This window comes from Schistocerca cancellata, chromosome 9 (assembly GCF_023864275.1).
Source record: "Schistocerca cancellata isolate TAMUIC-IGC-003103 chromosome 9, iqSchCanc2.1, whole genome shotgun sequence".
Lineage (NCBI taxonomy): Eukaryota > Metazoa > Arthropoda > Insecta > Orthoptera > Acrididae > Schistocerca > Schistocerca cancellata.
In genome coordinates, this window is record NC_064634.1 from 256,732,941 (window position 1) to 256,756,366 (window position 23,426).

Sequence of the window (23,426 nt, forward strand, 5' to 3'; positions counted from 1 at the left end):
TTTGATCTAATTTGGCTGAGATGGTCTTACAGTTTTTATTATGGTGTCTTTATTTGATATGGGGTTTTACTGATATTGAATTTATTTAGCAACACCTGTTGAGAGTAAATTTCCCAAGTGCAGTTCACTGAGTATTAGCTGGTACTCGGTTTAAATGTGTGCGACTGCACCAGAGGGGCGGTGTAGTCAAGAGAGTTGCTGAAATATCGTATCATAAATTGATTTATGTTTCTGGTTTGTGGAACAGGTGCCATTCTGTCACATTTTTAATTATTTTAAGTTGTTATTGACATGTGTCGTAATAATTCTTTAGTATTTTAGATGTAAAATTAGTCGTTTTAGTTACGCTTTTTTCAATTTGGTGGGAAGCCTTGTTGAGACCTGTGGCGAATATAAATAACTCATGTACCAGCTTCTAAACGAAGATTTTCGAGATGGGTCTTTAACCTCCTTCGTCAGCTATTGGCCTTCTCTTTTGGAACCGTAAATTAGTTGTGCATTGTTATTTAACTTTGATTATTGGAATTCTGTCAGGATTTTGCCGTTAATAGGGTCTGAATTACTCATTGATGATTTTAAATAATTCAGTAAATTTCCCTTATGAGTGTTTAATTGAATAATCAAGTGTGCTAAGGTTACCAGCGTGTGTCTTACGTGAAACTGTTTGTGTCAAATAAACTGTGAAATTTTGTTTTGCTTTGCTACTTACCGCTCCTGGATCCCCTCACCCTCACCATTACACAAGCGTGATTGCCATCTATTACAGTTATCACTCAAAAAATTATTAAACAGTAAGCAGTGGTTCATCTGAAATTTATTGAGGAACTGCTACTATCTGTATCTCGGGAACTGTGATGTGACAATTATTAAACAGTAAGCAGTGACATCCTTGCCTGATATCTGCCAAATATTATGAAAGACAGCTGGTGCATGCAGTGCAGACCGAATAGGTGCCTTTCATTCGAAACAAGCGACACAGGAAGTTGGTGGTATGTTCCATGGGGCCACCTTGTGTCCATAGGTATGGACAAAGCCACGTAGCTATATCTATGGGAAAACTGTAACCTCTACTGCAATAAATATGCGTACAGAAAGTAAAAATGAATCGTATTGTGTTAGAAACAATAATAAAGGAAAGGTAGCACCATGTAGACAATTAGAACATCTGTACAAATGATGCATAATTTCCCATATGACACAGTCAGCCGATGAAACACCTAATTCAAGCTCCAAAATGTTTCCAATGCTGTGCTTACCGATGTGTTGTTGCAGTTGATCGTCAATATATGTGCTGGCTTGCTAGAAAAGCGCAGGCGCTAAAGAGTGACGCTATAACGCCTTCGCTTGAGAGACCAAGCAAAAGCGAGACCGCAAATAATGTTCCAGCGCGCACATGGGTAGAGTACTGGCGCCCAGATTAAGTGTACTGACTCCGATTCCCAGTCTGTGTAGAATCAGATTCAACCGTCTACAGCCGACGAAGCCTTAGGGCCACCAATGCTGGTTCCCATGCGCTACAGAGTTGGAATCCCGTGTCTCTGTTAACCAGGTCGTTACTCAAACTTATTTCGTCTGCTTCTTTAAAGAATGAGTCCCAGTACGTGGAAGTAAGTCTACAGGGAGGAAATGGTCAACAGAATACCTGAGTTAGATAAGCTCCGCAACAAGAGAAACACACCTTTGACCAGCAAACTACACCGACAATCGCCAAGTTTGCTCATTATATAGACTCTGCAGTCGCCAAGACCATAAAACAACGAGCCAGCATGGCATTCGTGAGAGGCAGAATCCGTTGCACAGGGTGAGGATTAGACAGAGTCTCAGGAGCTTGCTTTACCCACATCTGAATATCTCGTCGCATCTGTCAGGGGATTCCTGGAAGTGTTCGCCTTTGGGCTGGACGCGGCAGCAGGCCGTAGCGCGTCAAACTTCCAAGTTACATCTCCTTACCAGCCAATCATCGCTAGAATGGAAACTATGTAGAAGTGCTGTGTTTAATTTCAGAAGTAAAAACGGAGTGACGCTACGGTATCGGTGTTCGAAAAGGGACTAAATTTGGAATTTATCAGTGCCGTGGAACAAGGTGTTTTCAAACATCGCAGTGAGGTTGCTGAAGAAATGAGGCGAGAGACTTGCAGGGCCGTAACTAGGATGCCCGCACCCAAGCATAACATCTGTACTAAGAACGAAAAGCGCTCCATTCCTTAAGAAAAGAGACAGAGATACTAATTTTACGCGCTAACGGGGGAAACATTACTGTTCTTTTTCCTGCAACATCTTACTTCTGCAAGATAACGGATTTGGTGCAGGGCTCGTCTTCTCCATAAGGAACCGAGCGATGCAATACAACGGAAGGCATCCACCCTCATCAAATTGAGCCGGTTTCTTGACTATCTTAAAAAGATCTTAAGAGTACAAGCTCCAGTTCCACTACGAGATTATTGACTGCCTAAAATACGTAAGGAAGTGGTTCCGCTTCGCCCTATTGTGAGCAGTACAGGAGTCCCGACATATTACCGAGCTAAACATCTGGCTTCTGTTCTGAGCCCTTTGTTAGGAAACTGTAAACATCACATTCGCAACTCTGTAGATCTTATACAGTGACTGAAGACTTTGCGTCTCGAACCAGCTGATGTACACTCCTGGAAATTGAAAAAAGAACACCGTGAATTCATTGTCCCAGGAAGGGGAAACTTTATTGACACATTCCTGGGGTCAGATACATCACATGATCACACTGACAGAACCACAGGCACATCGACACAGGCAACAGAGCATGCACAATGTCGGCACTAGTACAGTGTATATCCACCTTTCGCAGCAATGCAGGCTGCTATTCTCCCATGGAGACGATCGTAGAGATGCTGGACGTAGTCCTGTGGAACGGCTTGCCATGCCATTTCCACCTGGCGCCTCAGTTGGACCAGCGTTCGTGCTGGACGTGCAGACCGCGTGAGCCGACGCTTCATCCAGTCCCAAACATGCTCAATGGGGGACAGATCCGGAGATCTTGCTGGCCAGGGTAGTTGACTTACACCTTCTAGAGCACGTTGGGTGGCACGGGATACATGCGGACGTGCATTGTCCTGTTGTCCTAGGAATGGTAGAACGATGGGTTCGATGACGGTTTGGATGTACCGTGCACTATTCAGTGTCCCCTCGACGATCACCAGTGGTGTGCGGCCAGTGTAGGAGATCGCTCCCCACACCATGATGCCGGGTGTTGGCCCTGTGTGCCTCGGTCGTATGCAGTCCTGATTGTGGCGCTCACCTGCACGGCGCCAAACACGCATACGACCATCATTGGCACCAAGGCAGAAGCGACTCTCATCGCTGAAGACGACACGTCTCCATTCGTCCCTCCATTCACGCCTGTCGCGACACCACTGGAGGCGGGCTGCACGATGTTGGGGCGTGAGCGGAAGACGGCCTAACGCTGTGCGGGACCGTAGCCCAGCTTCATGGAGACGGTTGCGAATGGTCCTCGCCGATACCCCAGGAGCAACAGTGTCCCTAATTTGCTGGGAAGTGGCGGTGCGGTCCCCTACGGCACTGCGTAGGATCCTACGGTCTTGGCGTGCATCCGTGCGTCGCTGCGGTCCGGTCCCAGGTCGACGGGCACGTGCACCTTCCGCCGACCACTGGCGACAACATCGATGTACTGTGGAGACCTCACGCCCCACGTGTTGAGCAATTCGGCGGTACGTCCACCCGGCTTCCCGCATGCCCACTATACGCCCTCGCTCAAAGTCCGTCAACTGCACATACGGTACACGTCCACGCTGTCGCGGCATGCTACCAGTGTTAACGACTGCGATGGAGCTCCGTATGCCACGGCAAATTGGCTGACACTGACGGCGGCGGTGCACAAGTGCTGCGCAGGTAGCGCCATTCGACGGCCAACACCGCGGTTCCTGGTGTGTCCGCTGTGCCGTGCGTGTGATCATTGCTTGTACAGCCCTCTCGCAGTGTCCGGAGCAAGTATGGTGGGTCTGACACACCGGTGTCAATGTGTTCTTTTTTCCATTTCCAGGAGTGTATTAGTGAGTTTCGACGTGGCCTCTTTATTCACCCGAGCATCTCCGGTGGATTCACTACAACTTATGTTAGTTAAGTTGGTGGAAGACATCTTATATCTATTTAAACATGTACTTACCTCGACTTACTCTTTATTTAATGGACAATATTTTGAGCAAATTGGCATGTGTGTTTGTCTTTTGTAGTAGGTAATGTTTTTATGGAAGACTTCGAGGAATAAGAACTTCGGTCGGCAGTGTTGAAACCTGAATTTTTCTATAGATATGTGGACGACACTTTTGTAGTATGTCTACATGGGACAGCAACACTTCCTGCATTTCTGTAACTCCTTAACCGCCTCCATTCGAGCATTTCCTTCATCATGGAAGTGAACAAAAATGGATACCTTTCATTCTTAGATGGCTTGGCTCGCAGAAAAAATGATGGTTCCTTAGGTCACAGTGTGTACCTATGTCTATGAGCTACGAGCTGTCATGACTCATCTTAACGCAGTGCCGTATTACGGATTCTTTTTCATAGCGCCGGAGTTATCTCGGATAGGGGGAGCTTATCAAAAGAGCTTAGCCGTCATCGCTCTGTCTTTGCACAAAAAGATTACTCTGCTAAACAGACGCGTAATGCATTTCAAACTGAACACACCAACCCTAAAGAACAGTCAGAAGAAACGGGGAACTCCAAGAGGACGGTTTTTCTCGCCTACTCGTATGCTGGCAGCGTGTCCTTCAAGATCGGCAGGCCGTTTAAGAAACAACAAATAAAATGCGTCTTCCGCCCTCCAGCAGTACAAACAATGTTGGGTTTTGTTAAAGACGACCTGGGTCTAAGGAAAGCAGGGATATAGAAAATTAAGTGTCAGTGTCGGAACTCATACATTGGCCAGACGTGTCGCACTATCAAAGAGTGGTGTGCTGAACGTAGACGTCACTCCGGGCTGGGTCAGCCAGAAAAGTCTCCTCTTGCGGAACAATGTCTTGATACGGGCACAGTATGAACTACGAAGAGACAAAGATCCTGTCGTTCATCTCCAGGTATTGGGCCTCCAGCATTAAAGAAGTGCATTCGGGAGGACGACGGTTCAATCCCGCGTCCGGCCACCCTGACTTAGGTTTTCCGTGATTTCCCTAAATCATTCCAGGCAAATGCCGGGATGGTTCCTCTGAAAGGGCACGGCCGACTTCCTTCCCTAATCCGATGAGACCGATGACCACGCTGTCTGGTCTCCTTCCCCAAACAACCAACCAACCAACCATTAAAGAAGTAGTCGAAATACGTGTGGGTAGCAGCTTGAGTAATAGAGACACGGGATTTCAACTCAGCAAGACATGCGAACCGGCACTGGCGGCACTAAGGCCTCGTTGGCCGCAGACGAACAAAACCGAGTCTACAGGGGCGGGGAATCTGAGTCCGCACACTTAAATTGGGCACCAACCACTCTACCCGAGCACATGCTGGGCTCTATTTGCGACCGTGCTTTTGCCGCGTCGCGCATACGAAGATTGTGACCCGTTTCTCTGGCAGGAGGCACTTGATGTCACCATACTCTATAGTTCGTTTACGATGACATACACCTTGGTGTCTGCGCTTTTCTAGCAAGCCAGCGTATATATATATATATATATATATATATATATATATATATATATATATATATATATATATATATATATATATATATATATTGGCGAGACATTGCAGCAACAGGTCAGTAAGTACCTGAAGATGACCAGCAGCTGTCTCGTTGAAATAATGTGCAGCTTTCACAGCATTATCCGACGCGACGCCAGTGAAACAAGAAAGCAGTTTCCAATGCTGTTTACGACACATAGAGGAATATTGGAAACTATTTACATTCACAGATGGAAAGCAATAAAGTGATACCAGCTCCCACGTACACACGTGAATTCGAATGCAAATCGAGAAATACACTCTTGAAGGCTCCCATACTAAGAGGGCCCTTTGTTTTTGGAGCTCCCAAACGAAATTTCGTGGTTTACTAAAAAGTGTAGTCTTATATCCAATTTACCTTTGGAAACTCATTAAGGAGAAGCTAACATAAGTATGGCAGCAAATATTTTGTAAATTTTCTTGTTTAAAGTTAAGAGTAATGGTACGGCAGCCGACGCCCAGCATTGGGTGCAGCGTGTAGATTCCACCTGTGCTACTTTTCAGCACCAGCGGTGGCTGATACGTCAACTACCGCTGTGAACCCCGCTGCCTTCTTCACTTTGTATATGCAGTTGGTACTGACAACAATAGCTTTCCCTGCTAAAGTCCCTTTAGTTTTTTTGTATTTCTGTGATGACGTAGTGTTATAGTGCAAGTGAACTGATAGAAAGCAACTCGCATATTATAAATTTTGTACATCAAGTATTTGTGTATTTAAGTTTGTTTTCCATTCATCTAAGCTGTGCATGCATTAATGTATAATATTTTGCTGGTTTTTCTTACACAAGCTGCGCTAAATTTGAAACTCAATGTTCAGTAATAGATAGTACGTAAGTAACGCCCAAAATAGTAAATTAAAAGCCTGTCGAGACGAAGAAGTTAATGAGACAGTGAAGACCGATGCCGCATTGTTATAATTAAACTGAAGGGTTCAGAGTGCTCCATGAAGCTAAAACATGGTAGGTATGTTCATTAGCAAGTGCGAAAGCGGCGTACTCTACAAAAAAAAAAAAAAAAAAAAAAAAAAAAACACTTCCTGCAACCAGGCAAAATCATGGCGCTGTAAGCAGTCATGACGTGAAAAGTCTCCTTGTTCGAAGTCAGTATGTTGTTTTTTGCCTGGCGGCGTGTGCTGATTTCTTTTGTTCTATTGTGAAGTGTCTTTGATGTAAAAGGTTTTTCTACATGAAATGCAACGCCTACCGCGAAGAAAGTGCACTGCTGGTAAAGGTGTTCTTTCAGAAGGGCAGAAACAGCTGCACTACATTGCGGGGAATCACCCACAGAAACAACTGCGAAGAGGCTACATGTCAATAAATGGGCTAAAGGATATGATCGAGAAATCTGAACAAGCAAGTGGGTTAGGTGGGGCAGCAGGTAGAGGCAGGTGGCCCAATCAGTTGGCGGTCGTTATTGAAGATGTTGATCGTTCAGCACGTGCCTCAAGTTCTGTAGCCAGTGCTCAAGCTGTGTCACAAGAATTGTCTCTCCCCTCGACAACAGTTCGAAACGTTTTCTGACGTATTTTACATTGGTATCCCTACAAGATCCAGAAAATTCACCAAAATAAACACCAAGATATTCTACAACGCCTTAACTTCGTGTTTCGTATTTTGACACGCATGGAAATGGGTGAAAAGTGGCAGCGGAATATTCTTTGGACAGACTAGGCACATTTTATTGTCCGAAGTGCAGTGAAAGCACAAAACTGACGAATACGACGTTCTACTCCGGCACATGTTGTGCAGGAGCATCCACTGCATTCAGCATACATTGATAAGCCAAAACATTATGACCACTGCCCATCGTGCCACCTGACAGCGTTGCGGGCACGTCACGCAGTAACAAAAGTATGTAAGTTGAGCGGCCACGGACGGGGAATCACGCAAGCGAAGATTTGGGCTAGAAATTGGCAAATCCATTGAGATCGACTTTGATACACGGCAGATTATTATTACGCTGCCTGTGAACGAGTATCTCGAAAACAGCGAAGCTGCTCGAAATCTCACGTGCTAGTGCTTGAGCATCTACGGTAGGGGGTATAAGGACAGTCAAACTACCGCTAGGAGCTAAATGGTTGGACATCCACGACTCTTCACAGAAATTGGGTTTTGGAGGCTTGTCTGCTCTGTAAAGTAGGATACATCGTGATCTGTGGCGTCTCTGCTCAAAAGAGCGCAATTCTGGTCGCGCATATTGATGAACATAGAGCTTTGTACGTCTTCACATGTTGATCCAACGACATAGTGAATTACAATTGCGGTGGGCATGGGGCCATCGGGATTCGACGGTCATCAATGGAAACGTATCGGCTATTCTGGTTAACCACATTTTTGCTACATTAGGTCGATGGTCGTCTTCAAAAACGTCGCCATCGAGGTGAACGGCGACTCGAAACGTGCTGCGCGTCACGGACGCGGTCTGGTGCGAGCAGTATTTCGATTTGGAAGACATTCTGCTGCACTTGCATGGGACCTGTGGTCGTAATTTAAGACACGCTAACATCAGCAAAAGTACCTACATCACTTCATGTTTGATGTCTTCCCCGACGGCAGCGTCGTCCTACAGCAGTATAACTGTCAGTGTCTCGGAGTCAGAACAGTGCTACAGTGGTTTGCGTGGGTTTACAGTTAAAGTGGAAATTCGCATTTGGCGTCATTGGCCGGGAGGCCCCTTACGGCGCAGGTCCGGTCGCCTTGGTGCAGGTCTTATCACATTCGACGCCTCACTGGGTGACCGGAGCGCCGGATGGGGATGAAATGATGATGGAGATAAAACAACACCCAGTCCCTGAGCGGAGTAAATCCCCGACCCAGGCGGGAATCGAACCCGGGCCCCTTAGGACGGGAGTTCGTCACGCTGACCATTTTTTTTTTTTTTTTTTTTTTTTTTTTAAGGGCAGCTAACCCTCTGATCTGACCGATCACACTGAACTACCGTGCCGGTGCTGTTGGGGCGGACAGGGTTTGTAGTGAACTCATGTTGATATCTCGGCAACCAGATTTGCCTGATGTACATCCTATGGGACCCTCTATGTCGCTATCGGGCGCCATAACCGAGCACGCTACAAACGGCCCGTGATCTACGCGCATTACACGACCTGTGCGTAGACATTTAATGCTACATTACTAAACTTAAACTAAACTCACCTCCTCCCGAACAGACCTCGGAAGAGCCTAACAGTATTGTCCTACTGCCGTGTCATCCGCAGCCTTCAGGCGACGCTGGTTGCAGATATGGAGGAGCGTGGGGTCAGCACACCACTCTCCCGACCGGCGTCAGTTTCCGTGACCGTCTCAATCAAGTTAACTTCTCAATTTACCTCACACAGGCTGCGTGCACCCCGTTTCCCAATAGCGCTGGTCAGACTCTGGTGTAGTGTCACTACTTCGGCAAGGCTGTTGGCCATTTAATGCCACGTACCTCCACAAACCTACCAACAAACCGTACGCCATGGTACGCCGAGGAGGACATGACACCTCACAGTCCCGTTACGTGCTCAGTGACGTTATAAGGACATGTTTGTGCAATACTTGAATTCAGCTTTGCAAGAATACAACTGTGTCCACACTATTATTTTCACGCAAGATGGGGCAACACCTCATGTTGCTTGCAAGGTGAAACATTTACTTCGAGAAGCCATCGGTAACGACCCCATCATTTCTAGGTACTACGCCCTCTATGTGACTTCATGTTGTGGTATTCAGACTTTTCCTGATCTGAAGGATAGCATACGACGACATATCCCTTTTATTACACCGGATAGGCTGCCAGCAACTGTAGATATTGCCATGTTCCTTAGTCGGGAGACCATATCGAATACATATTGTAACTTGTGACCGTACCCAGATAAAGGTGATGATAAAAAAAACAGTCTTTATCGCAAACCTCTTTTAATCGGAGTGACTGATTTCAATCCTTAAGGATCATCTTGAGACTCCAGAACGGCAGGTGGACTTCCATGGAGCAGGCTGCGCCGATCCACGACGCTGAAATGACTGCTCCATGGAAATACACCTGCCGTTCTGGAGTCTGAAGATGATCCTCAAGGATTAAACCGGTCACTCCGATTAAAAGAAATTTCCGATCAAGACTGTTTTTTAATTATCATGTTAACATAACATCGCTGATAAAGTTTTCAAAAAAATATCCAGATAAAGGTGCCAGAACCATCGTTATCAAGTGTTGATCGTTCCTTCTGTTTCATTGCACCCTCTTAACATTCAGAGTGCTTAAAGCACCATATTTTCACTTAGTGGCAGATAGTGAAAATACAATTTTCAGCTCACTCTGAGAGTGCAGCAATTAATGAACGTACTTATGATGTTTCAGCATCCTGTCACTGCAGTCCTCGATACATCTTCAGTTTCATTCTAGCCACCAAGTACAATGTTCCAGCGATCAACTACGCGGCAAGATATAAATGTATTAAAACTGGAAACGAAAGCGTGCCTGGAGAAAACGGCACCGGCGTATTTCAGCATAGCGAAGTGTCTGTAAACACCCTTTCCGTGTCGGAAACAGTGTAAAATACACTTATAATAATGTATCAACGTCCAGTTCCTGCACAAGTTCTTCAACGTAATGCACACAGAAGAGTTTTTATCTCTTTTGACTCACGGCATAAGAAAACTGAGACGGCATGGTATTTTTCCTTTATGTGTCTGACGGATAGCTTAAAAAATGTTAGACATCAGTCTGCTCTAATGTACCATGACAAGCAGCTCATTACCATTCCGAGCAGCTTCGTTAATTTAGTGAAGAGGCAGTAATCTCGCATATATTAGCGATAGTGTGAGCTGCCCATCGACATAGATGAACGCTGTACTAATGAATGCCTTAACTCCAACAATTCACGAAGTATGTGTGGCATAGGCTATAATGCACTGAAGCAATGGTGTATTCAGCAAAGTCAAATCATATTAGTTTCGTAAAAGCGCTGTGAGTGAAGGAAAGTACTGAACAGTTTACAGTAAAAAACTGTTTATTAATTATTGGCCGCAGTAGTGATATTACTTTATAAGAAGCACATACAACTTATCTTTTAGAGTTTGCATGAGACATAGACGTATTATACTGCAGTAAGACAGGTAACGTTCGGATAAGCGCAAATACTTTCCATACTTACGTTTTAGTATTTTCCAAAATCGCTGTTTTAAAACAAGAAAAATCCTCTGAAATGTGTGTAAAACACTACTCGATACATCTGCAGTGTAGATCAGTCTGGCATTTCCAGCTGGCATAAAAACAGACGAGAAAAAGTTTTGAGATTTTATGATAAACCGCTCTTTTTACACTTGGCAGTAGTCAGTGTGCTATGCATGTTTTGACTCGCTTCATACTGATATGAATTGATACGTCTATTTGTGCGGCAGAACAAGGTAGGACTTTTTCGTTGAAAGGATCATTATCATTTTTACCTTTGGCGGGAGCAGGGGGAGAAGTTGTGAGGGGGTTCATTGGCGTTCCCCACTTCTTCCTGGGTGCAACCAAACTGCAATATACGTAACAGTTATAGTAAGCAACAGCCACCATACAATAATGCATATTTAGTTGACGACAGAGACTTTTCCGGGTTCACACGGTCTAAGAAACCCAGAAGAACACAATGAAGTGAACATGGATGACCGGTGCGTTATTACCTGTTCTGTCACGGTGTGAGCACCCCAGCAGTACAGATAAGGTTGTCCTAATGGCACGGGCAGGAAGCCGGCACTCCGAATCACAGCAGTGAAGTCTGTGCTCTGCAGCAAGAAATACAGACAGTTTATGTTCGTCCTTTGCTGCTCATAGTATTGTGTTTGTAGAAGACAAAAATGCAGTTACGCATACCATATATTTTTCGAGACTACTCCATTAGCTGTACATGGGGGTCAGAAACAGTCTGAAAAGGTTGTTGCAGGCGAAGTTGGGCTGAGAAATAATAGCTGTTAAGAGAAAAAAATCGGAACGTTGCGTCATTTGTGAATTATTTAGCACATAGGTTCGCCAGTCAGGTCATCACGCGGATCAAGCAGCGGTGTCGCCAAACGTATTCATCATTTGTTTCCTCAAACCGAAAGAACATAGCTTGTGCTCACCCAGATTAAATTTATCACTCTAGAAAAAGGCAAATTTTAACTGGTTATGAGTGTTTCAACAAACGGTAACCACAGACTCATAGATGTCTACGTATATACGACATATCAGCTCTTGCAAATGCTTGAATTTCAGCGCGAAACTAACTGATTGTCTAATTTACATGCTAAATAACTCGGAAACGGAACAACGTATCGATTTTTTTCCTGAGCAGTTATTGCTCAGTACAAACTCCCTTGCAATACCCTTACAAGCTTTTGCGACTCTTTCTAACCTCCATGAATATATATGGTGTAGCAGGTATAAGTGCAGACATTTGTTATTGATTATTGTGGACAACATTACGTCAGTATTTGCAAACTAATAACCGCATCTGCTACAAGTTTTGGCGTTGGTTAGTACCTCTAAGTATGTTTGGCAAGAAAAAACCATTACTCCTTATTTTCCGCTGGGCAGTACTTTAGGTGTTGAAGTGAGCGCACAAAGTGGCAGTCTATACTGAGAGGCATAGTCCACTTAGTGGTGCAGCTACAACCTTGCAGAAAACATCAGACCGTGATTTGTTGATTTGTGACATGCTTGTGGGAAGGCTGTTGACACAGAGGAAAAACAAGCAACTCACTGATGTGTGTACATATTGAGGTACAACATATAATAATATCTGCACTTATACCCCTTATAAACTGAATTTTAATAGCAATAAGTCTACTGGTATCATTTATACAAGGTCATAAATATGAATCGCTTCCTTGCACTCTTTTCTCCAATGAAATTTAATCATACCATTGTTAACATTAATTCTGTTCATTGGCTTCAGAAGCACTCATGTTCGACACTGATTGTGAAGTGAACCTTGGTAATACTTGCGATGCGGAGAGTGTTTCAGTTTGGAGAAGACACACTGTGTAACTAACGCTGCACAGCAAACAACTTCATTTCAACCATAAGTGTATGGAATATATTACTTGCAAATTGGCGCCTGATCCAAATCCACTCTGCTTTCAAGAAGATATTGCAGCTTAACCTTTTATCGTTGCTGTACTGGGTGTCGTTATTATTAATATTAACATTATAATTACACATTGCACATGTATCACAACAAACAGCGTTTACTCACTAAGCAAGTATGGTAAGATGTAAGTGTCCGAAGCTCCTTATTATACACCAGCTCAAATAAATGCATTAATATACTAGTAATCATTTCGGTCAGATTAGTGGATGCAGTCCCAGATTTTTATCACATTCTCAGAAACACTTCGAGAGATTTTAATTGGGGTTCAAATCATGGGACCCACTTTGTCAGTTACACGTGTGACTTTTTTCTCGACATATCTGATACCTACTGAAATTACAGTCCAGTGGTTCGTCAGTCATTTTCTCTAAAGATAGAATTTGTGGTTGATGTTTTGTAATGCTGACTTAGGTTTACAGTGAACGCAACGGCTTGCACATATATGGTTAGTGCAGATATATAAACGTTTACTACGCTTCTAAGTCTATTCACCATACCACATTACCCACTGTAACAGCAGAGTTTTGTGGGGAAGAGTAACCAAAGATCTATAATTTGTAACTCTCATTCGTGGTCAAAAGAAGCAATAAGAAAACAATGAAGACGATAACCCTTTTAATAACACTCACATCACAGTTGCTGCACTTTTTCAGATGGCGAACGACACAACCATTTTTTGGTACCACCTATGTTCACACTGGCAGTTACACAAATCATCCACTTCACCTTTCCAGGGCCGTACCTAGCGGTTAGGAAGTACTGCGTACTTTGACGTACTTTGACATGCGAAGTGGATAATTTTTTGTGCTGCGAGTGTATGTAATTAAAAGGTTCACAGTAGTAGGCGCTGTCTTGACTGGAACAGAGTAACGCAATAATTACCAGGATAGGAATTCTTCATAGAATCTGACCACCAGTTTAAACCGTGTTGCCTTATAACACTCGTCATTCTACGTATAAGTTTTAAGCAGTTCTTAACAACCGTTTTTATGAATCCGGCCCATTTTTCTCCTACTCTTGCGCCGAGAGAACTACAAATAGTTAAAGACGAAAAAATTGAATTATTTACTATTTATCATATTAGTCTGAAGTAAGAATCTTACGAAAACTGCTGGAAACAGCGTCACACAGGTGACAAGAACGCTGCAGGCAAATTGAGTCAATACGATGGGACTCATTGCGTCCTCCAATTCTCTGATAAATCTGTAACAGAGAAAGTTTCATGTTGTTACTTTAACAAACCACATTAGTAATGCCATATCTACTTGTAGAATCATAAACCGGAAACTATGCATGTATTTTACGTTACGCAATTCACACTCCATAGGACACTTAGTGTGGAGTCTCCTACTTGCAGGAAAAGTCTGCAGAACAACTTGAAGTTATGAAACATTACAGTGCCAGAAACAATCGTATTAGAACCAAACACAAAGCTAAATTCTTCCAAAAGGCTTTTCATTGTGTTTAGCGTGTTCCCGGAAGAAGAACGGGCCTAATACAAGGTTCGTTATTCCATTCTTACGTTCCTACGTATTACTTACCAAAGATCTACAATGCTCTAGCATACTGATTTAGAATCTCTGGTACATTACTGAATATGCCTTTATTTTGTTACCGGAGTCTTTTACTAATGTTAAGTTGTTGAAGCCATTGTCGAGATTATTTTCAGTCCTAGTATAATGTGGACGTCCCCATTATATTTGTTTCTGTACAAAATTTAGGCCAACTTTACTGCTCACTCTATGAATAAACTATATATTACCAGAACTATGTACCCACAACCCGTTATCCAACTTAAACTCGTATCCAAACCTTTGACTAAACATAAACTAATTTGAACTAAACTGTAACTGACCTGAATGCAACTTGTCTTCATATTAAATGTGCAGCTGAAGTAAAACAATTATCTGGCCCTAATCAAAATTTCCACTTACCTGGCATCTTGACAACATTGTTGCATATTTGCCGAAAGCACAACAGTAAACAGTAAGCAGATAGTGGCTAAGCTAGATTTTTATTTCTAAATAATTATTCAAACCGTTGCATATCACTTGGCGCAGTGTGGTAATGCTTAAAGACAAACAGTGGGATGCAGATAAGTAATAATTAATTAAAATGTCACTGTAATTAGCCATAATTTTGAATCCTGTAATTTGGTTTCAGTCTACATCTATCTGTTTAATCTGCTATTCTCAATTAAGTGTCTGGCAAAGGTTGCCTTCAAAGAACCACCTTCAAGTTGGCTCTACCGTTCCACTCTCGAACGGCGCGCGGGAAAAACGGGCACTTAAATTGTCCTGAGAGAGTCCTGATTTCTCATATTTTATCGTGATGATCATTTCTCCCTATGTAGGTCAGTGCCAACGGAATGTTTTCGCAATCTGAGAAGAAAACTGGTGATTGGAATTTCATGAAGAGATCCCGTCGCAAAGAAAAACGCCTTTGTTTTAATGATTGCACTCCAATTCATGTACCATGTCTGTGGCACTATCACACCTATTTCGCGATAGTTCATAACGAGCCATCCCTTTTTGAACTTTTTCTATATCATCCGTCAGTCCCACCTAATGTGGATCCCAAACCGCACAGCAATACTCCAGAATAGGGCGGAGAAGTGTGGTGTAAGTAGTCTCTTCAGTAGTACATCTGTTGCACCTTCTAAGTGTTCTGCCAATGAATCGCAGTCTTTGATTTGCTCTACCCACAACATTGTGTATGTGATCGTTCCAAATTAAGTTACTTGTAATTGTAATCCCAAAGTCTTTAGTTGAATTTACAGCTTTCATATTTGTGTGACTTATCGCGTAATCAAAATTTAGCGGATTTGTTTTAGTATTCATGTGAATAGCTTCACACTTTTCTTTATTCAGGGTCAATTGCCACTTTTCGCACCACATAGATATCTTATCTAAATCATTTTCCAATTCGTTTTGGTCTTCTGATGATTTGAGAAGATTTGACAGCATCATCTGCAAACAATCTAAGAGGGCTACTTAGATTATGTCATTAATATAGATCGGGAGCAGTAGAGCGGCAATAACACTTCCTTCAGCTGTGCTGAATAAAACCGTCGCCAGATCCTAAACGAGCAAAAATTTAAATTTAGCAAGTGATTGTAATGACTCTGAGACGACGAGAATATCGTGCGGCAAAGAGAAAGCAGCAGTTGACAGAATGCACACGGTAGCCTACATGTGACAGGGATATACACCATAAACTCAAAACTCGTTAATTTGGAATTCAATGTTGTTAGTTATTTTAATCATCACCGATAATAAGTGTAATAACTTTAAAACTTAATGAAAACTATTATGCAGCTAAGTTCTTAAACGTGCCAAAAATTGTTTATCATTATTTAGTTATTAATTTGCAAATGATTGCGTTTCAGATAATTTTAATCCATGGCAACAGCTATTTTTTGGAATTAATTTTATGTAGGTGTACATACGTAATATCGTTTATAAAATACAACATAAAATTCCAAAATTACTGTGACTACAAGAAAGCCAGCCATACAGTATGAAACTCTTTCAAATCATGTTTTAATTAAACTGATTGTCACAGTAGTAGTGCAATACTGTTTAATCCACTACAGTCACCACCGCATTTGAACACAGCAAACACCTGATTCGAAATCGAAGATAACTGGCTTTTTTTGATTATTTATTTTACTTGTGACTTTCTCGGCATTTATGGTGAAAGGATAGGAACCTTTTGATGGTTAACAATTTGCGTCAATGAAGTTTCTCTTCACAATTTGTTCTTTGACAAAACACACTTTAACGTTCCAAAACGTTACTAACACGCTGGAATGACTATTACACAACTACAGTTAGACTGCCTTGACCTCACTTTGCGATGTGCTGCTTCTGGTGCGAAGTAGTGCTTATTGTGAGATCTGTGCTGGCAACAGGCTCTTCTTGATTAGCGAACAGCTTATTAAAATTAGGTCACAGATTATTTCTCGTTATTTGCAAAATCTTCTTGAGGGTATATACTGTGTCGACATACCTGCTCACCCATTTATAACTTGCCTGTCCACATATTACAATATTTTCGACGGAAATAATTCGACATTTGTGAACCAAGACATACGTTTTTTTCCACACCACAGATGCTTTGCAACTACTTCTCTGCCTTCACCTATACGTCTGCAGTAATGCCTACGATGTTATTTTACATTTTACATTTATGACAGTTTTTCACACGAAAGAAATATTGTTAAAGACAAAATATGTACGTATTACGCGCTTCGGACAGATCTCTTTGGAGACTCTTAGGTCTAACTGAATCCTCCCACCACTCTACTTACCTGACAAATCTTTAACCAATCTCTCCTCTCCTCTGTCAATTTTGTGTCTACTTATCCAGTCACGGGAATCCATGAAATTACGCACCCAATTATGTTTCCTCCCCTTCTCGTAGCCTTTAGCATCTTCCTTTACATCCCCATACATTTTCTATAAATTATATACAATCCCAAAAAACGGCTTCAACAAGCCCATCATCCTCCCGCCCCCTCCCCCTACCTACCTATAATAGTAAGCTGCTGACCGACCGATCCTATACCCATACATACTCTGTTGTATCCTCTCTTATCCTCGCTACAACAGATTTCCTGTTCATAACAATTACTGAGCGAGGTGTCCTTAAACATCCTGTCTATTTTCAGACAGTGAAATGGGAAGAGTATTCACTCATCCTACTGTTACTCTTTGTCTAACGAAGGTTCTGTCTTTCTTCGAGATCCTAATCTACTCTCATAATATACAGTATCATGTGTAAGAGTCATTTTTTCTTTCTTTCGCCTAAGTCTCATGTGTAATAAGAGGTGTGCTTCTTCATGATTTTGTACGTTTTTATTTTGATCTTTAACTTAGCTCCCGGATGCTCTTTCTGACGCTACAGTCGTCAAGACAACCTAAATGAGGGAACTTGCGTGCATAAACAGTCTCCAAAGCATATAATCTTTGTCACCCAAGTTATGGTATTGTAATTGTTTCTGCTTTGTATTGTTATGACCGGGTTTCGTCAGCCACTATGGTGGGTGGTGGAGCTGTGTTGATAGCGTTGGGTAGCCTGTGATACGCCACACTGGATGGGGCAGTATTGGAGTGGTGTGTGGATGCCTGATCATTGTCCGCCTCATTAACAGGGAAAACATCAATGTTAAACATTTCTTTATCTCTCTGATGATTACGCCAGTCGTTATGATAAATGGAGATGTCGTTATCCCCAGGACATAACAGCAGCGTATGTAAGAAGGGTATCGCCCATACTGCAGCTTAAATACTGCCCGGTAGCACCAGATGAGGTGCGCTGTGAACGCTACATGGGATGGAAAACAATAGCATCAGTGTCTGCCCATATGAACAGAAGCTGGCAGCAAAGTGTTTCCAAGCACAAGCGATGGTGGCTAACCTACTGCAAGGCCCTGGCTGACAGCAGACCCAAGGAAAGGAAGTCAGCAGCAGCTGTAGTAATCGCCAAGGTGTCCACCGGTTAGCGGCTGCTAAGTCCGAAACCCATCCACTTAAAACACCTGCATAGCTGCAGCAAGCATTGGCAGATTCCAGTGATAGTGACTTGCTGCTACATGTAGATTTGTTGACTCATAGACTGCTGTAGATCCCCCTCAGTGCTGGTGACTAGCAGACTGACTAAAAGTGACGAGTGTTTACACATACTTGGTCTGCTGCTATTTTGCTACAGCATCGACTTCTGTCACATAAGCCACAACTGCATCGACTCCGGGGTTGAAACCAATAACGCTGTGGTTCAGTCGTCCTGCTGAGTCAATGCTGTTACACCTCTGGTTTCTTCACTGAGTTGCTGCATGTGGTAATGGTCTATACGATTTGGGGTGAATACCTGTCATTTTATTAGGTAACCCCTGATGTAACTGCATCCGTTCTGACCTGCTCCCATGACTTCTTGATAAACCGCGGCTGCATCGTTATTTTACCAAGCCATGCTAAAATATAACAGTGGTACCACACATTTCCACTCTGGGTAGATCCAGCTTCCGTTTCTCAGCTCATGGTAGTTCTATGAGGAGTCGACACATATTCTACAAACTAACAGCTATGTGCAGCACTGATAGTCCAAGATGACTTCCAATTGTCACCTTAACAGTGAAGGTTCATTTTCAATGTATTTAACCAAAATGATATTTTTTCCATGACTAGCCGCAGGAAATGTTTCGCTCATACTGCTGCGTCAAGACTTTTGTCCTTTTCACACAAGACTTCTACTCCATCGAATTACCAGTTCTGAAATAGCTACATAATATTACTAGGTTCTTTACTTTTGAAAAATGCGCTAATAATTACTTAACAATAAACAGATCTACTCAGTGAATTCCTTAAGTTTATCACAAAGTTTCTATACCAAATTTCACTTAAGTAATCGTTATTGGCTACAGATTACCCACTCCATCTGCAGTTGATGAACTGGAGGTTCTCAGGGCTTGGCAGTTTTCTGTCTAACACAGCTGAAGGCTGCTCAAAGCACAGTCAGAACCACAAATGTGCTTGATACTATGGCACTGTTGGGTATGACACTGTGATGCTTGGTTACCTCGGTACTGCTGCATCTGCTGAAGCCACTGCTCTGCAGAAATGCCCCATTCTCATGTAGTTGTGAGATTGTAGAGGGAGGGGATAAGACAGGCTACCAGGATATTATTAGAACTGGTCAGATTCCGGACTGGAAATGCTTGGTATGGTCTGTCTTGTCAATACAACGAAGGCAGCGTCACATTTATAGTGTTGCCTCGACATAGGAAAAGCAAGCTGAGATTACTCTTCCTTCCCCTTTCAAAAGTCCTGCCATTCATAATCTGTCCCAGCAGAGAAATAAATTAACAGAAAACCCTTAAGTTCCATAATAACAAAACAATTGCCATAACAAACGTTATATTAATGAGATGCCACTATTAAACTTCCTTTCAGTTCCTTTAAGAGGAAAATATCCTAATTAGTAATCCATATAAAAATTCTCATATGTAAATTGCGCTAACAGCAAAACCTGAAGGTCACCCTCTTTACTTTGGTGTCATTAATAGATGTGGCATTTCGCATGTGGCTCACACATGTGCTTCTTCCTCTCCATCCTACCTCTTCTTACTCTTGGTATTTGGTACTGAGATATCCAAATCAAAGTGTCATAAGCTCCCATGTGAACAACACTTGATTGAGTTGGCAGTTGTAGTTTCGCGTTATAGGGTCATATCGCCTGCATTACTTGCTACAGTCCCTGGTGTCGTGATGAATTTCTCAAATGGTTCAAATGGCTCTGAGCGCTATGGGATTTTACATCTGAGGTCATGAGTCCCCTATAACTAAGAACTACTTAAACCTAACTAACCTAAGGGCTTGCATGCACATCCATGCCCGAGGCAGGATTCGAACTGCGACCGTAGTGGTCGTGTGGTTCCAAACTAATGCGCCTAGAACCGCTCGGCAACAGCGGCTGGTTGATGAATTTCATCATTTTATCTTTTGTGGTGTACGGATTTATTAACATCACACACTGTTCTGCTCGATATTGTATTAATATAACTGTACAGTATTCTTTTTTGACGCTGTAGGGCCTCAGTGTTCGTCTTCTGTATATATTCCCACACCTCTTTCAGCGTCCTTGCAAAGTTCTCCACTGGTTCTCCATTCTGCATGATAATCGGTTAATGTCAAATGGCGTAGACATCTATCTCCATTATGTAATTGCATGGAGAAACAGCAGTGCTAATGTGGGTTTTAATTGTATTCTGCTACTACTTATGGTGAGTAAACGTCCCGGTCATTAAGATACAACTGACGTAATAGCACATCTTTCTTACAGTACGGTGTACACAGTCCATCCTTGCATTATTATGTAGGTCTAGTGCGCTAGATATTAGTTCCCAAACCCATAAAATGGGCATAAATACTGCAAAAAATATCACACGAAGCTGGTATTCTGGTCAGTGATTATCATTTATCGATACCTCATATTAGCAACCCGTTATTTACCAAAGTCTGCACCATCTGCACCGCTCTTATTGCTTATTGCTCCAAATGGTGATCATCGTAATATATCGCGACAAGTAGTAAATTATAACCAAAACTTAGTGGTTTCCCACTGTTGTCAGGCTAGAAGATCCCAAAATATCCATACCAATCTTCTCAAAAGATTTGGATGAGTCTGGCAACTTTTGTAGTGATACTTGCTGAGGGCTTAGAGTCCGCAGCTCGTGGTCGTGCGGTAGCGTTCTCGCTTCCCACGCCCGGGTTCCAGGGTTCGATTCCCGGCGGGGTCAGGGATTTTCTCTGCCTCGTGATGACTGGGTGTTGTGTGATGTCCTTAGGTTAGTTAGGTTTAAGTAGTTCTAAGTTCTAGGGGACTGATGACCATAGATGTTAAGTCCAATAGTCCTCAGAGCCATTTGAACCATTTGAGGGCTTAGATCCATAAGCTACACGAAAGCTATACCATTCCTTACATACTGTTCTACGTCTTTTCTTCTCATTCTCCATTGGTTATGTACTGCCACACTCTGACATTCTGTGCCGGGTTAACACATCATCGTCTGCTTTCTTCACTACCTCTTCCTTTAGTTCAATAGTATGATTATGCATGACTTCAGTTTAGTTGAAACGCATAACAGTCTACCATGAACAATGAACAGCAACTGTGTCTCATCAGCAGTCTATGCCTTCTGCCATTGAGTAAGGCTGTGACATACCAGTCACACTACTTCAACTTTTCAGCTGTGTTACTCATCTTGTGTCCACTACTTAAGTTTGCATTAATGATCCTTTAACTGCAACAATCCCTTCAGTGCTGTGTGAGTCTTTAACATCTTCACATTTTTGCTCTACAGACAACGTCTGAAATATGTAACACTCTGTGTGAATGGTAACATCTCTTTCTCTGTTCCACAATAATTCTTTTTGGATATGTTTAACTGCAATGATATTTATGCTACTGGATACCTCTCAGCCTGTACTTCCCGGACTAAGAAGCACTCTACCGTCTGGTTGAAAGCAAAATATGGTAGGATAGACTCCAAAAAAACCAATACAGGGCTTCTTGTTAATGCCCAACTTTTTAAATGCGATTTGACATTTCACTACTCGTTTGAATTTGATTCCTTTTTTCTACAAATGTATAAATGATGGCAGTTGTGCAATATCTGCAAATACCTGTACAAATTATGAATAATAATCCCATGCCAAACCCATAAATCACAGCAAAACCCTACGTGTTTGGTATGTCGGATAATCCCTCACTTACTGATACTTAGGCTCCGTCTTCAGCCCTTCCTGACTAATCATATACCCCAAGCGATTTACTTCTTCCACATGTCTCACTAAAGTGAGATACCTTGATTTTAATCTCCTAAAAACATCGCTCAATCATAGCACATGCTCATCCATGTCCTTCGAAAACATGATAATATTGTAAAGGCAAACCACACATTGTCGTATCTGTAAACCCCTCTGCATCCCTTCCAGCATTTTTTAAACAAGGTGGAGTTTACAGTTTTTTTAATCCCCATGAACCACTTCCAGTTGATGGTAACCAATCCTTATCTGTAATGTAGAAAAGTACTGGCACCAACCTAAATTATCTTAAGTTTCTGTAATGTATCATTTGTTACCATTCTGCTATTTAAGTGTTGATAGTCACAAAAGAATGCATAATTTCTAAACACATTCAATAGTTTCTTTGGTACGACAGCAACAGCTGCTGCCAAGGATCAGTACTTTACTCAGTAACGCCGTCTTTCTGTGGTTCATAAATTCTTCCATAATATGCAGTAATTGATACTTTCTGGTACAGTGACGCTCTATCGCCAGTCAGAATCCCATGCTGTGTTATGGGTTCTGCTGGCAGTGGTCCATAAGAGTTAAGTACTCCTCAAATTCTAACAATTTCTCCACATATACCCAATCTGCTCCCTTCACATGCTTCACTTTTACATGTAATGCAGCTGTTCTGGCTGCCTGTTTATTGCTATGGTCTGCAATTGGCCTGTCTGTATCATCTTCGTTTAGAACATCTGAGTTGGTGGCTAACATTCATTTGGCCAAACTTATCCTGCCAGCGCAGAAATTATTGGCGCTGAAAATCCCTCTCGCCATCCATTTGCTGTACACATACAACACTCCTACGTATAAATCATTGTGATGCATCCAAAACCTCATTTTCCACCAGTGGGCTTAACTCACACAACATGTTAATGGGTAAATCTGTTCGCACACTCACTCAAAGCAATTACCTGGTGCCTTGCGGCACTTTTTCATGACTGTTAGTGATTTTGCCAGCCTTTTAACCGATTTGCTCTTCATAGTAGATTAATCTTGTGATTGTTGATCAGTGGCGACAATTTCTCCCAGCTGGAGCAATGTTCCCCTCAGTGCCACCATGTGTCACTGAAGATCAATATTTTAACATGACAACTAATCAGAAAATCCAAAACTATGATTGCACATACCCATTACCTACATGAAGTGACAATCATGCTGAACCTAGCGACCCTACATCACCACCTCTGTATCGCGTTACCTGTAAAATGGAGTGTTCAAATTCTTGTCACCCAAGAGGTGGAGAAGAGCCCCTCACAAAGGCACACCTGTGCCCGATAAAA

General features: G+C 42.5%; 1 protein-coding gene across 1 annotated transcript in view; it reads right to left on the reverse strand.

Moving 5' to 3' along the window:
• The window catches only part of LOC126101338 (odorant receptor Or2-like), a 62,176-nt gene that overhangs the window by 15,480 nt on the left and 23,270 nt on the right, over positions 1-23,426 (reverse strand). Inside the window, exons 2-4 of the mRNA XM_049912009.1 lie at positions 13,897-13,996; positions 11,346-11,447; positions 11,124-11,197 (exon numbers count right to left, since the gene is read on the reverse strand). Coding sequence (XP_049767966.1) covers positions 11,124-11,197; positions 11,346-11,447; positions 13,897-13,996 — 276 coding nt within the window. The remainder of the gene's footprint in view (positions 1-11,123; positions 11,198-11,345; positions 11,448-13,896; positions 13,997-23,426) is intronic.